The sequence below is a fragment of the Panthera tigris genome, chromosome F3 (assembly GCF_018350195.1).
Source record: "Panthera tigris isolate Pti1 chromosome F3, P.tigris_Pti1_mat1.1, whole genome shotgun sequence".
NCBI lineage: Eukaryota > Metazoa > Chordata > Mammalia > Carnivora > Felidae > Panthera > Panthera tigris.
Genome location: NC_056678.1, coordinates 11,296,678 through 11,310,571, shown reverse-complemented (window position 1 = coordinate 11,310,571; position 13,894 = coordinate 11,296,678). Strand labels below are relative to the sequence as shown.

Genomic DNA, 13,894 nt, shown 5'->3' with positions numbered 1-13,894 from the left:
GGAAAAAGATAACAATAGCAATAAACACAAACAAATACATACATACATAAATAAGCCAACAATTTATACTGACCTCACCTTAGACCCTAACTCCATTTTACATACAAATACAAAACACACTGAATTTCCGGGCACGCAATTACTTTGCAAATCAAGGAAAGATTCTACTTTATTTCATTTGGAACTTTACTAAAGGGTTGTTCACCATTTTTGAAAAATTACATCACCAACGGCAGTCTTGATTGTGTTATCTGAGTCACTGGCTGCTACCTGGCACCCCTATCAGCCTTCACTTGTAGCTGTCACATTCACAGTGATTCAATATGCAAATGTAAGTATAGGACTGCTTCATTATGACTTTAGTCATATTGTCATATGCAGTCATATTTAGTCATATGCAGTCATATTATGCATATTCATACGTACATACTGAAATACATCGTTTATTCTAAATCAATTTCCTTTTATTTCTCTTTTATCTTATAATTAGGACAGGATGTTGGTTTACTGGAAAGAAGGTGGGTTATAGTATCTATGAAATTCATTTCACGGTAGTAAAAGGGAGGGGGTGTTAAAAGTATTTGGTTAGGAAGAAAAAAAAAAAAAAAGGAGCAACGAGGGGAAGTAGGTTGAGAACCAGTAACTCAGATCAAGATCCTAAACCACCTAAAGTCTCCTTCTTCATCTATAAAACTAGGGGGTGTGAAGAAACCGTTCCTTAGACCCTGTCTCCGTAAAACACGACCATTCTATAAGACTACTTCAACAAAAGCCACCTCAGCACAGGCTTTGTGGAATTTTTTGTACCACAGAGATGAGATACGTGCCTACCTGATATACTTGGATTCTTTTTTATTTTTTTTTTAATTTTTAAAAAAAAAAATTTTTTTTTAACATTTATTTATTTTTGAGACAGAGAGAGACACAGCATGAACGGGGGAGGGGCAGAGAGAGAGGGAGACACAGAATCCGAAGCAGGCTCCAGGCTCTGAGCCATCAGCCCAGAGCCCGACGCGGGGCTCGAACTCATGGACCGCGAGATCGTGACCTGAGCTGAAGTCGGACGCTTAACCGACTGAGCCACCCAGGCGCCCCTGATATACTTGGATTCTGAGGTAAAACATGGAAGCAGAGGGTAGACCACATTCACTCCTGACTACTCAGAATGGAACTAACCACCCAATGGAAAAAAGACAGTCTCTTTAGCAAATGGTGCTGGGAGAACACCTGGACAGCAACAGGCCGAAGAAGGAAACTGGACACTTTCTTACACCAGACACAAAAAGAAATTCAAAATGGATGAAAGACCTCAATCTGAGATAGGAAGCCATCAAAATCCTACAGGAGAAAACAGGCAGCAACCGCTTTGAACTCGGCCACCACAACTGCTTACTCGACGTGTCTCCAGAGGCAAGGGAACTGGAAGTAAAAATGAACTATTGGGACCTCATCAAGATAAAAAGCTTCCGCACGGCAAAGGAAACAATCAACAAAACTGAAAGGCAACCAAGGGAATGGGAGAAGATATTTGCAAATGGCATATCAGAGAAAGGGTTAGTATCTAAAATCTATACACAACTTACCAAAATCAACACCCAAAAAAAACAAATAATCCAGTGAAGAAATGGGCAGGAGACATGAATAGACACTGTTCCAAAGAAGACATCCAGATGGCCAACAGACACATGAAAAGATGCTCAACGTCACTCATCATCAGGGAAATACAAATCAAAACCACAATGGGATACCTCCTCATACCTGTCAGAATCGCTAAAATTAACAACTCAGGAAAGAACAGATGTTGACGAGGATGCAGAAAAAAGGGAACCCTTTTGCACTGTTGGTGGGAATGCAAACTTTGTGCAGCCACTCTGGAAAACAGTATGGAGGTTCCTCAAAAAATTAAAAATAGAACTACTCTACAACCCAGCAATTACACTACTAGGCATTTATCCAAAGGATACAAAAATGCTGATTCAAAGGGGCACACGCACCCCAATGTTTATAGCAGCACTGTCAACAATAGCCAAAGTATGGAAAGAGCCCAAATGTCCATATACTGATGAATGGATAAAGAAGATGTGGCATACAATGGAATACTACTTGGTGATAAAACAGAATGAAATCTTGCCATTTGCAACAATGCGGATGGAACCAGAGGGTATTATGCTAAGTGACGTAAGTCGGCCAGAGGAAGACAAATATCATATGATTTCCCTCATATGGAATTTGAGAAACTCACCAGGTGAACACAGGGGAAGGGAAGGAAAAATAAGATAAAAACAGAGAGGGAGGCGAACTATAAGAGACTCTTAAATACGGAGAACAGACTGAGGGTTGCTGGAAGGTGTTGGGTGGGAGGATGGGTTAAATGGGTGATGGGCGTGAAGGAGGGCACTTGCTGGGATGAGCACTGGGTGTCTTACATAAGAGATGAATCACTGGGTTCTAATCCTGAAGCCGACACTACACTGTATGTTAAATGCATTAAATGAATTAAAAAAAAAAAAAAAAAAGAATGGAACTAACCATTAGCTGGTTACATAACATCACTGCCAGTATTTGGGAGATAGGAAATGTATTTTCTCTGAAAGTTAAAACCTTGCGTATCAGCATGAAAATAGCTTTTCTTTAGATCTTAAGAGTAGTCCTATAAACTATAAATCATACCAAGGACAGTAGATTATAACACAAAATCCTAGCCTAAAAACATAGCTGAAAGAAGCTACCTTAGAAACACAAAACAAAAATTAATTCCTAGAATACCTCATAATTAGATATAGGTAATGCCACCCACACAAAATTATCAAAACTCATAATAAACTCACTGAACTAAATCGAAAAACCTCATGGTGCACAGAGCTCCACTCTTTCTCCCTGGGGAACTGTGTCACAAGGAAACCATTATTATTTTTTGAATTAAAATGGTCTAGGTTTAGAATTTAAATTTTAAGATGGTAAAAATACTTCAAAACCTGAAACAAACTAAGTTAAAAGCAACTTAAAAGGCTCCATCCAACGATAACAGGAATCTAAAGTTGCTTTGGGGGCGCCTGGGTGGCTCAGTGAGTTAAGCGTCTGACTTCAGCTCAGGTCATGATCTCATGGTTCGTTGAGTTTGAGCCCCTTAGCAGTCGGGCCCTGTCCTGACAGCTCAGAGCCTGGAGCCTGCTTCAGGTCCTATGTCTCCCCCTCTCTCTGCCACCCCCGGCTCGTGCTCTCTTTCGCAAAAATAAATAGACGTTAAAAAAAAATTTAAAGGGGCGCCTGGGGCTCAGTCGGTTAAGCAGCCAATTCTTGACTTCAGCTCAGGTCATGATCTCCTAGTGAGTGAGCTCGAGCCCCACATCAGGCTCTGCACTGACAGAATGGAACCTGCTTGGGATTTTCTCTTTCTGCCCCTCCCCTGCTTGCACTCTCTCAAAATAAATAAACTTAAAAAATTTTTTTTAAATAAGTAAGTTACTTTGTTTATGTAAGTAGTTTCCACATTACAGTATCATTTCTTTACAGGGTGCTTTATAATTATTATAGAAACCAAGAAACCAAGAAATCAAGCATTCATAAGCAACTAGCTTCACAAATTCTAAAATAAGAACTTTTTAGTAGTTTTCTGGCCAAGATTAAAATACCAAGTGGGGCTCGAACCCACGGACCATGAGATCATGACCTGAGCCGAAGCCGGATGTTCAACAGACTGAGCCACCCAGGCGCCCCCTTTATGATGTTCTTAATAAATAACATTCTTTTCTCTAGCTTACTTTATTGTAACAATACGGTATATAATATATATAACGTACAAAAAATGTGTAATCAACTGTTAACGTTATCAGTAAGACTTCCAGTCAACAGTAGGCTATTAGAAGTTAAGTTTTTGGGGAATTAAAAGTGACACAACGAGGGGGCGCCTGGGTGGCTCAGTCGGTTAAGTGGCCGACTTTGGCTCAGGTCATGATCTCATGGTCCTTGAGTTCGAGCCCCGAGTCGGGCTCTGTGCTGACAGCTCGGAGCCTGGAGCCTGTTTCAGATTCTGTGTCTCCCTCTCTCTGTTCCTCCCCCGTTCATGCTCCGTCTCTCTCTCTCTCTCCTTCAAAAAAATAAAAATAAAAACATAAAAAAAAAAAGTTACACAACGATTTTCAACTGTGGACAGAGGGTTGCTGGTTGCCCTAATTCCCTCACTATTCGAGAGTCAATGGTATATTCCATACCCACAGTCAAACACCTAGCCATAAGGAAAGATATAAGGTAATCCTTAAACATTTACGCTTATTTTTAGAAGTTCCTTGGAGAGCTCTGTTAAAACTAAAAATGATCTGAGACGGTTCAGATTTTATTTGAGAGCAACTGGGAAACACATAGACTTTAAATCAGAAAAAGTTCTATGTCAAAAAGGCCAGGTGAAGGGCATCGAGTGAGCTTTATGTGCAAAGTACCTAGCAAGGGCTCTGGAAATGATCGTCACACTTGGTCACACTTCGTCACACTTCGTTCTACATTTCATCACACTTCGTTCTCAGGCCTTTTCTGACCTCTTCTCTCCATTCCCACGTGCGTCTACCCAACTTTCCAGTCAGATAGCTAAGGGTACCACGGTCAGACAAGAAATATTCTTTGTCCCATAGTGCAGAGACAACTAAATCTCTAATCTGTTTAGGTAATTCTGATAAAACTCCAGCTTTGGGAATCACTGGATGAGAGGTAAGCTTATCTACACGCAGACCCCCTTTCCTCCCATCACCACAGAAGCATCTCTCCTGTCTAAGGCTAATCCTCCCTCCCACGATCTGGATCCTAGAAGATTATGAGCAAAGACAAACTGATCCACTGTGTGACTGATCTTAGGCAAGTTACTTAATATCTCTGACCCTCCATTTCCTCTCACTGAGCAGAATTTTCTGGAGAATTAAATGAGATGATATAAATAAGCTATATGTGAAATAATAGAAAATACATATATAGGTCTCTGCTTCTAGTTCCTGACAGAGGGCTTCTGAAACCCTTATAAATTTCTAAGTGAGAAAGGCACTTAGGAACATCTTCGGTTCTAATGAGGCGATTCTGGGGGGGCTCCTGGGTGGGGGCTGGTCCCCAGAAAGACCAGGCCATGATTAGAAGCTTGGAATTTCCAGCTCCACCCCTCATTTTCCAGAGAGAAGAGAGGGGTCGGAAACGGGAGTTAATAATTGATCATGCCTTGTGAGGGAGCCTCCATAAAATCCTAGTAGGATGGGGTTCAGAGACTTTCCAGGTTGGTGAACACATCTATATACTAGGAGGGTAATGTACCCCAACTCCAAGGGGGCAGAACTCCTGCACCTGGGACCATCCCACACCTCCCCCTATATCTCTCTCATCCGGGTGTTCATCCATACCTCTGTTACCATACCCTTTAATAAACTGGTGAGCATAAGACAAAGAATATTTCTTGTCTGACTATCCATAGTACATTTGGCTACGTTCCCCTGAGGTCTACGAGCTGTTGTCGCAAATAATTAAATCCAAGGAGAGGAGGTCACGGGAACCTCCAATTTGTAGCCAAGATGGACAGAAGTTGTGGGGAACGTAGGGACCTATGACCCCTGGTGGCTGGCGCCGAAGACGTAGGGCGAGGGATGGCGGTCTTGTGGGCTTGAGCCCTTAACCTAGGAGATCTGACACTATCCCCAAGTCGATAGTGAGGCCAGTGTCCCAGAATTCTGGGTGTCGGTAAAAGTACCACACACATCTGATGTCGGAAACATTTTGAGCGTTAAGAGTAAAGGAGAGACACAGGAGGAGAAGACTGGAGTTCTTCCAACCCAGGGTCCCACAGTAAATTTTTCCTCCCGGTAAAGGCTCAAAGCCTTCCTCTTCCCTCCCCTCTTCTTCCTCCTCCAAAACCTCACACCATTCATTTTCTCCCCTCTCTACCAGGGACTGCTTCCTGTGAGCACCTGATCAACGCTAGTCTTCCCCATGTTAAAAAAGCAAAAAGCACATGCTCACGCACACCTGTCAACCGCGTGTCCTCTCTTAGGCGTGTCCCTGTGTCTTCTCCATCTAGGAAGCTTTTTGGAAGTCTGGTCTACTCTGTCTCCACCTCCACATCTTTCCTTTACTTCCTAACCATGTAACTTAAACTGCACTTGCAGAGGTGAATCCCGGTATCTTAGTTGCCATAACCAATAAGTTTTTTAGTCTGGTGGACACCATCACATTCTAAGATCTCCTTACAGCACGACGCTGCCCCTTCACGTCCTTCTTCTTGCAAAGCTGTGCCTCCTTAGCTTCCCAGGCACCACGTTCCTGGTTTCTCACCCGCATTTATATTTACCAGGCTAGTCTGTGCTTAGAGAAGCAACTTCATTTATCCACACCGCACTGCTGGGAACTATGGCATTTATTTAGGGCAATATGTGTTTCACTGTCAGAAAGAAACGCTATCCGAATGAAATTCTTCCAGGCATCCTTAAAATGCAACCCTATCCCACGTCACTTTTAAAAGTAACACGAGGTAAAAGAAAGAACGTGATAGGATGACACTTCTCTTCAGTTATCTAATGCTAGAATAACGACACAGACGAGATAGCACAAGGAAAACTTTGTTGCTAATTAGTTTCATGACCTTAGGTAAATGAACCCTTTGGGCCTTGTCTATAAAATACAGAAGCTAGACTAAGTGATTCTCTACCAATTCATCGTAATTCCAAAATGCTATGGTTGTACAGAAAAACGTGGCTTTAAAATATATTGCTGTTTTGACTTGTGGACAAAACAATAATTTCAATCCCAACACTGACAACCATTATGCTCCACGAACTATTTCTAACATTTTTTTTTAATGTTTATTTATGTTTGAGAGATAGAGAGAGAGTGCGAGCAGGGGAGGGGCAGAGAGAGAGGGAGACACAGAGTTTGAAGCAGGCTCCCGGCTCTGGGCTGTCAGCACAGAGCCCGACATGGGGCTCGAATCCACGATCGGTGAGATCGTGACCTGAGCAAACGTCAGGACGCCCAACCGAGCCACCCAGGTGCCCCATCTAAGAGCTATTTCTGATGCTAGGGTCCTGTCTTTGAGAGACCTTCTAGTAAGTTCTATACTTGAGGGGTTAAGAAAAAGTGCTCCTGGGGGTCTGGAAGAGGAATACTGAACTCTTCCCCGGGGGAGCTGTGGTGCATCTTACAGAGGAGGTGACATTTTGGCTGGGCCTTGAGGGATAAGGCACGTAACACAAAGTTTCAGTAGAAGATGTCCCGTGAAGTGTTAGAAACACAGTTCTGACCTAATAGTAAACACATATGAGTCAATGCGAATGAGCTATTTATTACCCTTCTTAAACACGTTCCACCGACAACACTGTAGACGGAAGTACCTTCCACTGATAGAAGAGAGTACAAACGGAGAAGGGGGTTTTACACTTGTCGTTTCTGTCACCTCTGTGCTGGCGAAGGACGTGCAGTTTCTGGAGCACCCAAATTCTGACCCCCCAAGGTGCCGTCTGCAGATCCTTTCGATATAATTTTTAACTCAAGAGTGAAAATTAATCCATAATTTTCATTCTAATTAAATAATCAGCAAAAAAAAAAAAAAAAAAACAAAAACAAAAAACAAAAACTACAAAGCAGTCAGGCAGCTCTTGAAAGAAAATGTTCTACCAAAGCCTTAGGAATGTACTAAGATTTTATGAACTTTATAATGGATAGTAAGACGTACTCTAGACCCACGTGATACTTTACATGATATCATGTTAAGACACTGTGATTCTAAGTGAGCTTTATATCTCTAACCAATGGGAAGAATGGAAGAAAGAAGTTAATTTAGTTTTACTTAATTTATTATTATTATTATTTATTTGAGAGAGACAGAGAGAGAGTGCTGCACGTGGGGTGGGGAGGGCAGAAGAAGAGAAAGAGAGAGAGAGAGAGAGAGAGAGAGAGAGAGAGAGAGAGAGAGAATCTCAAGCAGGCTCAACACTCAGCGCGGAGCCCAATGGGGGGCTTGATCCCAAGACCCTGGGATCATGCCCTGAGCTGAAATCAAGAGTTGGACGCTCAACGGACTCAGCCACCCAAGCACCCCTGGAAGAAAGACGTTCATTTTATAATACTCACAATTTTCACACTCAGGCTTGAAACTCCATGATCATGAAGTTCATCCTCAAACAGGAGAACTTCTTCAAAAAACTTAATCTGTTCTCTGGCTTTCAGTTTCTCCGTATCTATATGGTCTGTTGTAGGTACGACCTGAAAGAAAAAATTTCGGAAGGAACACATGAAAATTGAAGGAGCTGGAGACACAGGAGAACAGTCTTCCCACCGGTCTTTTCTGCATGGCCAAAGCACACAGCTCTACACCTGGGTGTCCTCAGTAGACACAAAAGATGAGGTATGTGCCTTGTCCCTCAAACGCTGACAACACAAAAGGTGGCTGATACTGTAGCCTTACAAGACAGACTCAAAATTCTTCAGCTTTCATATAAGTCAAGTTAAAATCAAGTGTTCTTGGGGCGCCTGGGTGGCTCAGTCGGTTGGGCGTCTGACTTCAGCTCAGGTCATGATCTCACGGTCTGTGAGTTCAAGCCCCCGTGTCGGGCTCTGTGCTGACAGCTCGGAGCCTGGAGCCTGCTTCGGATTCTGTGTCTGCCTCTCTCTCTGACCCTCCCCCGTTCATGCTCTGTCTCTCTGTGTCTCAAAAATAAATAAACATTAAAAAAAAATTTTTTTTTTAAAAATCAAGTGTTCTGTTGTGATTATGAGAAAAATCAATCCTCTGAACATTAGTCAGCGTGATGGACGACTGCTATCATAGACACCCAGAGCGGTTTTGTGCGGTGAAAGTCTACTTGGAAAAAACATCGGTATGGAACTTACAAAAAATTCCCATTAGAGTCTTGCTCTGTATTTTAGATTCGCAGCCTAGCTCCCCCAAGCCTACAAAACAGTGTTTTAAATACTGAGGTAAATTAAGAACTTTCCGAGAAATTCTGAGGGAAGAACTCCTAGCATTCTGGGCTTCTGAGGATGCTGGCCAGTTTTTCACCGTGTTATTTCGCAGCTCACGGACACACAGATTCACAACCCAACGAGAGCGTCACCAATGCTAATAAGGCAGGTCCTATCGGTAGCTCACTAAATCGGTAGCTCACATCATTCTTTACTCCATCCAATTTCACTACAAAATGTTGAGCTTTTCCATTCTTTGACATAGTTGTATCATAAATTAACACAACGGGGGCGCCTGGGTGGCTCAGTCAGTTGAGCGTCCGACTTCGGCTCAGGTCATGATCTCGCAGTCTGAGTTTGAGCCCCGCGTCGGGTTCTGTGCTGAGAGCTCGGAGCCTGGAGCCTGCTTCGGATTCTGTGTCTCCCTCTCTCTGCCCCTTCCCCGCTCATGCTCTGTCTCTCTCTGTCTCTCAAAAATGAATAAACATTAAAAAAAATTTTTTTTAAATATTTGGAAGAGAAAACAATTAGATAAAACATGGGTTAAGGATATTGATTATATTTAATTTATCTATACTATCTTCTTCATTTACAAGGGCAAGTATATTTAAAACACATTTGCTCTTTCTCTTTTCTCTTTCTTAACTCTTTTCATGTTCTCACTAAACTCAGGCATCTGAAAAGGGGAAAAAAACCAAAACCAACAGCTAAATTTAAAATGTAACAAGTACTTCTGACTCCTAGTATTGTCAGAATGAGTAACCCAGACAAACCCTCTTGCTTAAAAGCTGGACGAAGAAACAAAAATTTCTGAAAAGCATCAAACGGTCAAGATCCTGAAGAATTCCTGAACTGAGATCTGCCAAGAGCACTGGAACCCAGAAAAAGTGAAAGTGAGCCTGTAGTTGGCTGGCTTTGGCCTTGACGCATCTGTAATGGCCGCTCCAGGGGAGAGGCTGGGGTCTGCTAGTTCCTGGCCCCATCACTGCTCAGTGCTAAGGACAGGGACGTTGGAGAATTCCCCGCGCCCCTCCTGAATTGGGGATGGCACCCTAGGGGGCCACACTGGTGTCACAGCTTATGTTACAGGCCCAGAAACCTCAAACACGGGTCCCAGACCAGAGGTTAGCAAATTAAGACCCGAAAGCCAGATGTGTCCAGATGTGGCCCTATCACCCATTTTTGCATGAACTGGGAACTAAGAATCATTTTTACATTTTTTCAATTGGAAAAAAAAAAAAAAAGAATATTCCAGAGCACATGAAATTCAAATTCATGACATGAAATTCTATGTAAGAATTCACATAGATCTCACACTGTGGAACGCACATTTCCACGTCCCTAAGTAAAATGTTACCGAAACAAAGCCGTGCCCGTTTGTTTACTTCCTGTCCATGGCTACGTTCAACTACAACAGCACAGCTGGGCAGCTGCTCATAAACCCTCCCGCCCTCAGAGCCTCAAGTATTTCCTACCTTTACAGAAAGTTTGTACAACTGTGTCTCTGACTCTGAATACCCTCGGCTGCCTGTCAGAACTGCCTTCTGGGGAAAAAACATCATCATCCTGGGACTCAAAACTAAGGCGGTCAGGTCCATCAGGAGCCTGCGCACCATAAACCAGAACCAACAGAAGAACAGGCCAATAGGACAAGACCCAAGGGACCCCAGATACTGGAAATGAGGCCCGAGCTGTTCAGCAACAACGCACGCTAGATTCAAGGAAATCAAAGCTAAGGCTGAAAAATGCCATAATATACTAGGAAATGTTTTTTGAAAAAGAAGTGTGATCAGGAAGGGTCCCGCTGGAGGGTGGTTGCAATGTTCTATTTTTTTTTTCCTGAGTGGTTACATTTCACAAATCATTACACTGTAACTTCATGTTTTCGGAGTTGACAACCGTTAAAAGGCTTACAAAAAATATGGAACACCGCATTCTTGACACCTGACAAGAAAAATGAGCCCGAGTTACATCCTTCGAAGAAGTCCTCCCTCACGTCAGATGGAGGTTTATGATAAGGAAGTCACTTGATTTATAGGTGTTTTTAAATTTACCATATAAAGTCAACTAATGCTAAATACTAAGAACCCTATTTTAAATTTGTTTCAAAAATGTCCTCTTTAAATATTACTGAAAGCAGTAATACATGTATGTACACATTGAGATATATATTTGCCATTTATTTTTTTTTTAACGTTTTTATTTATTTTTGAGACAGGGAGAGACAGAGCATGAACAGGGGAGGGTCAGAGAGAGAGAGACACAGAATCCGAAGCAGGCTCCAGGCTCTGAGCTGTCAGCACAGAGCCCGACATGGGGCTCGAACTCACAGACCGTGAGATCATGACCTGAGCCGAAGTCGGACGCTTAACCGACTGAGCCACCCAGGCGCCCCTATATTTGCCATTTTATATATATATATATATATATATATATATATATATATATATATATATATATATATATATGGTGGTAAGGACAAGAAAGTTTTTTCTTTTCTTTTTTTTTTTTTTTAAAAAGTTTATTTACTCATTTTTGAGAAAGAGAGAGAGAGCAAGCATGCACACGAGCAGGGAAGGGGCAGAGAGACGGGGAGAGTGAATCCCGAGCAGGCTCCATGCCGCCAGCACAGCTCAAAGCCCGACGTGGGGCTCGAACCCCCAAAGCATGAGATCATGACCTGAGCCTAGATGGACAGTCTGACGCTTCACCCACTGAGTCACCCAGGTGTCCTAGGATGCCTTAATAAAATTGCCTTTATGCACCCCCCCCCCCAAAAAAAAAGTACCAATTGTCAGTTTTTCAAGATGAAAAAGTTCCGGAAACTGGCTGCACAACAATATGAATATGCTTATTTACCACTAAATATATTTAGAAATTAAGATGGTAAGTTTTGTTGTTTTTTACCACAGTAAAAAAAAAAAAAAAAAAAAAAAGTTCAAAACATTAAATCACACTGAAGGAGTTGGCAAATGTTCCAACATGCTTTAAAAAAAATGCTTTTTAAATGTGTGGACATTACACACATTTTATTCCAAAAAAGCAATATCATTAGAAGAGGCAGTCTTCTACTCTATTCTCCTACAATGTCAGTTTACGTATTTAACCGAAAAGAAGAAAATGGCCACATTTTGCCAGGTACCTTTTAGGCATCTGACCTCCTAACATTCCTTAAAAACAATTTTTTTAATGTTTATTTATTTTTGAGAGAGACAGAGACAGAATGCGAGTGGGTTAGCTATTAGCACAGAGCCCGACGCGGGGCTTGAACTCACAAGCTGTGAGATCTGACCTGAGCCGAAGTCGGACGCTCAACTGACTGAGCCACCCAGGCGCCCTATGACCTCCTAACATTCTTATACCATAATCTTTGAGATGTTCCTACGGTGGCCCAGCCAATACATAGCAAAGCTGGATTTGAAAGCAGCCAGCACAACTCTATGACTGGCTTTCTTCTCTTAAATTATGCTACAACTCATGAGTAAGAGGTAAAACAACTCAAAAAAGAGTGAGAAAGCACTACACACACACACACACACACACACACACACACACACACACACACACACACACCAGCAGCTCCCAGCAATTAAAAGGCAAGAATTTAAGTGCAAAAGAAAAGGTGTCATTCTAATGCCTCATTCTGACATTCTTACTGTTCATATAAGATATATGCTCCTACACAGGCATATATTTCCTATATACACTAGGGCTTTTGATTTCAGAAAGGGTGTAAGCATTAAATAATTTAAAACCCCAAGTAATATTATAGATCAAAAAAACCCTTAGGTATTAAGAAAGTCAAATGCAAAAAATGTGCCCGTGGAGTGATCTTCCACATACAACATGCTTACCAATAAGCTACAGCATTGGTATTGTGTTATCAAGAGATACATACTTTAAGATCTTGAACCTATTTCTTCATCCACGAAACGAGGATAAGAAGGCCTATCCTACAAGGTTATTTTGAAGATTAAGCAACAAAGTTTTAACACTTTTGCCTAGAAAACAGGTACTCAAGGGGCGCCTGGGTGGCTCAGTCGGTTAAGCATCCGACTTCGGCTCAGGTCAGGATCTCATGGTTCGTGAGTGTGAGCCCCACGTCGGGCTCTGTGCTGACAGCTCAGAGCCTGGAGCCTGCTTTGGATTCTGTGTCTCCCTCTCTCTCTGTCCCTCCCTTGCTCATGCTCTGTCTCTGTCTCTGTCTCTGTCTCTCTCTCTCTCTCAAAAATAAACATTAAAAAAATTAAAAAAAAAAGATACTCAATTTTTTAAGAAAGCAAAGGAACGTACTCACAACTCTGTTTAGACCATAAAGCAAGAATAAATATTTAGATACTATATCTATATATCTACTTCTAGTCTTGGTATTTCAATAATATTACTTTAGTTCCCCTGACGTTTGAGATATATTATTAATAACAGCAGCTACCATTTATTGAGATCTTGCTGTATAACAGACACTGTGCTCAACACTTTACATATGTAATCTTATTTACTTCCCACAACTGCTATTATCCAGTTTACCAAAGTGAGAAACAGTATTCAGCAAGATTAAATTGCTTTTCCAAGTTGAGCGATGGTGCTGGGATCTGAACCCAGGCCTGCCAAAGCCTGAACTCCAGTAAGCAGGTGATCACACCGCTATTTGTCAGCAACGCCTCAGGACAAATTGCATTACAGGCGGAAGCGTCAGGAAGAGGACTGAACACACGCTTTTCGCCTCCCACTACTCTCCTTTTCCCGTTTCTACTGCCGTGGTTCTAGCTCCTCGGTCACAGCTAATGCTACTTCATAACCTAGGGGAGGCTTTTTAGAAGTCATCATTCCTGCCCAGGGTTAAAACAAGTTCCCATTTCTTCACTCCCGGCAATGAAATCTCAAATGGACTGTGTTCTTTACAAAGTTTTTCAATCAGGAGTGAGACAGAAAGGAGAACGTTCATCAGTGAAGTATTAAGGGGCTGACA

The 13,894-nt window shown here is 42.1% G+C and overlaps 1 protein-coding gene across 2 annotated transcripts in view; it reads right to left on the bottom strand.

Moving 5' to 3' along the window:
• TIPRL (TOR signaling pathway regulator) overlaps positions 1–13,894 on the bottom strand; it is a 32,885-nt gene that overhangs the window by 9,408 nt on the left and 9,583 nt on the right. For both annotated transcript variants that reach the window (XM_042976171.1, XM_042976172.1), the window contains exon 4: positions 8,095–8,226. In XM_042976171.1, coding sequence (XP_042832105.1) covers positions 8,095–8,226 — 132 coding nt within the window. The remainder of the gene's footprint in view (positions 1–8,094; positions 8,227–13,894) is intronic.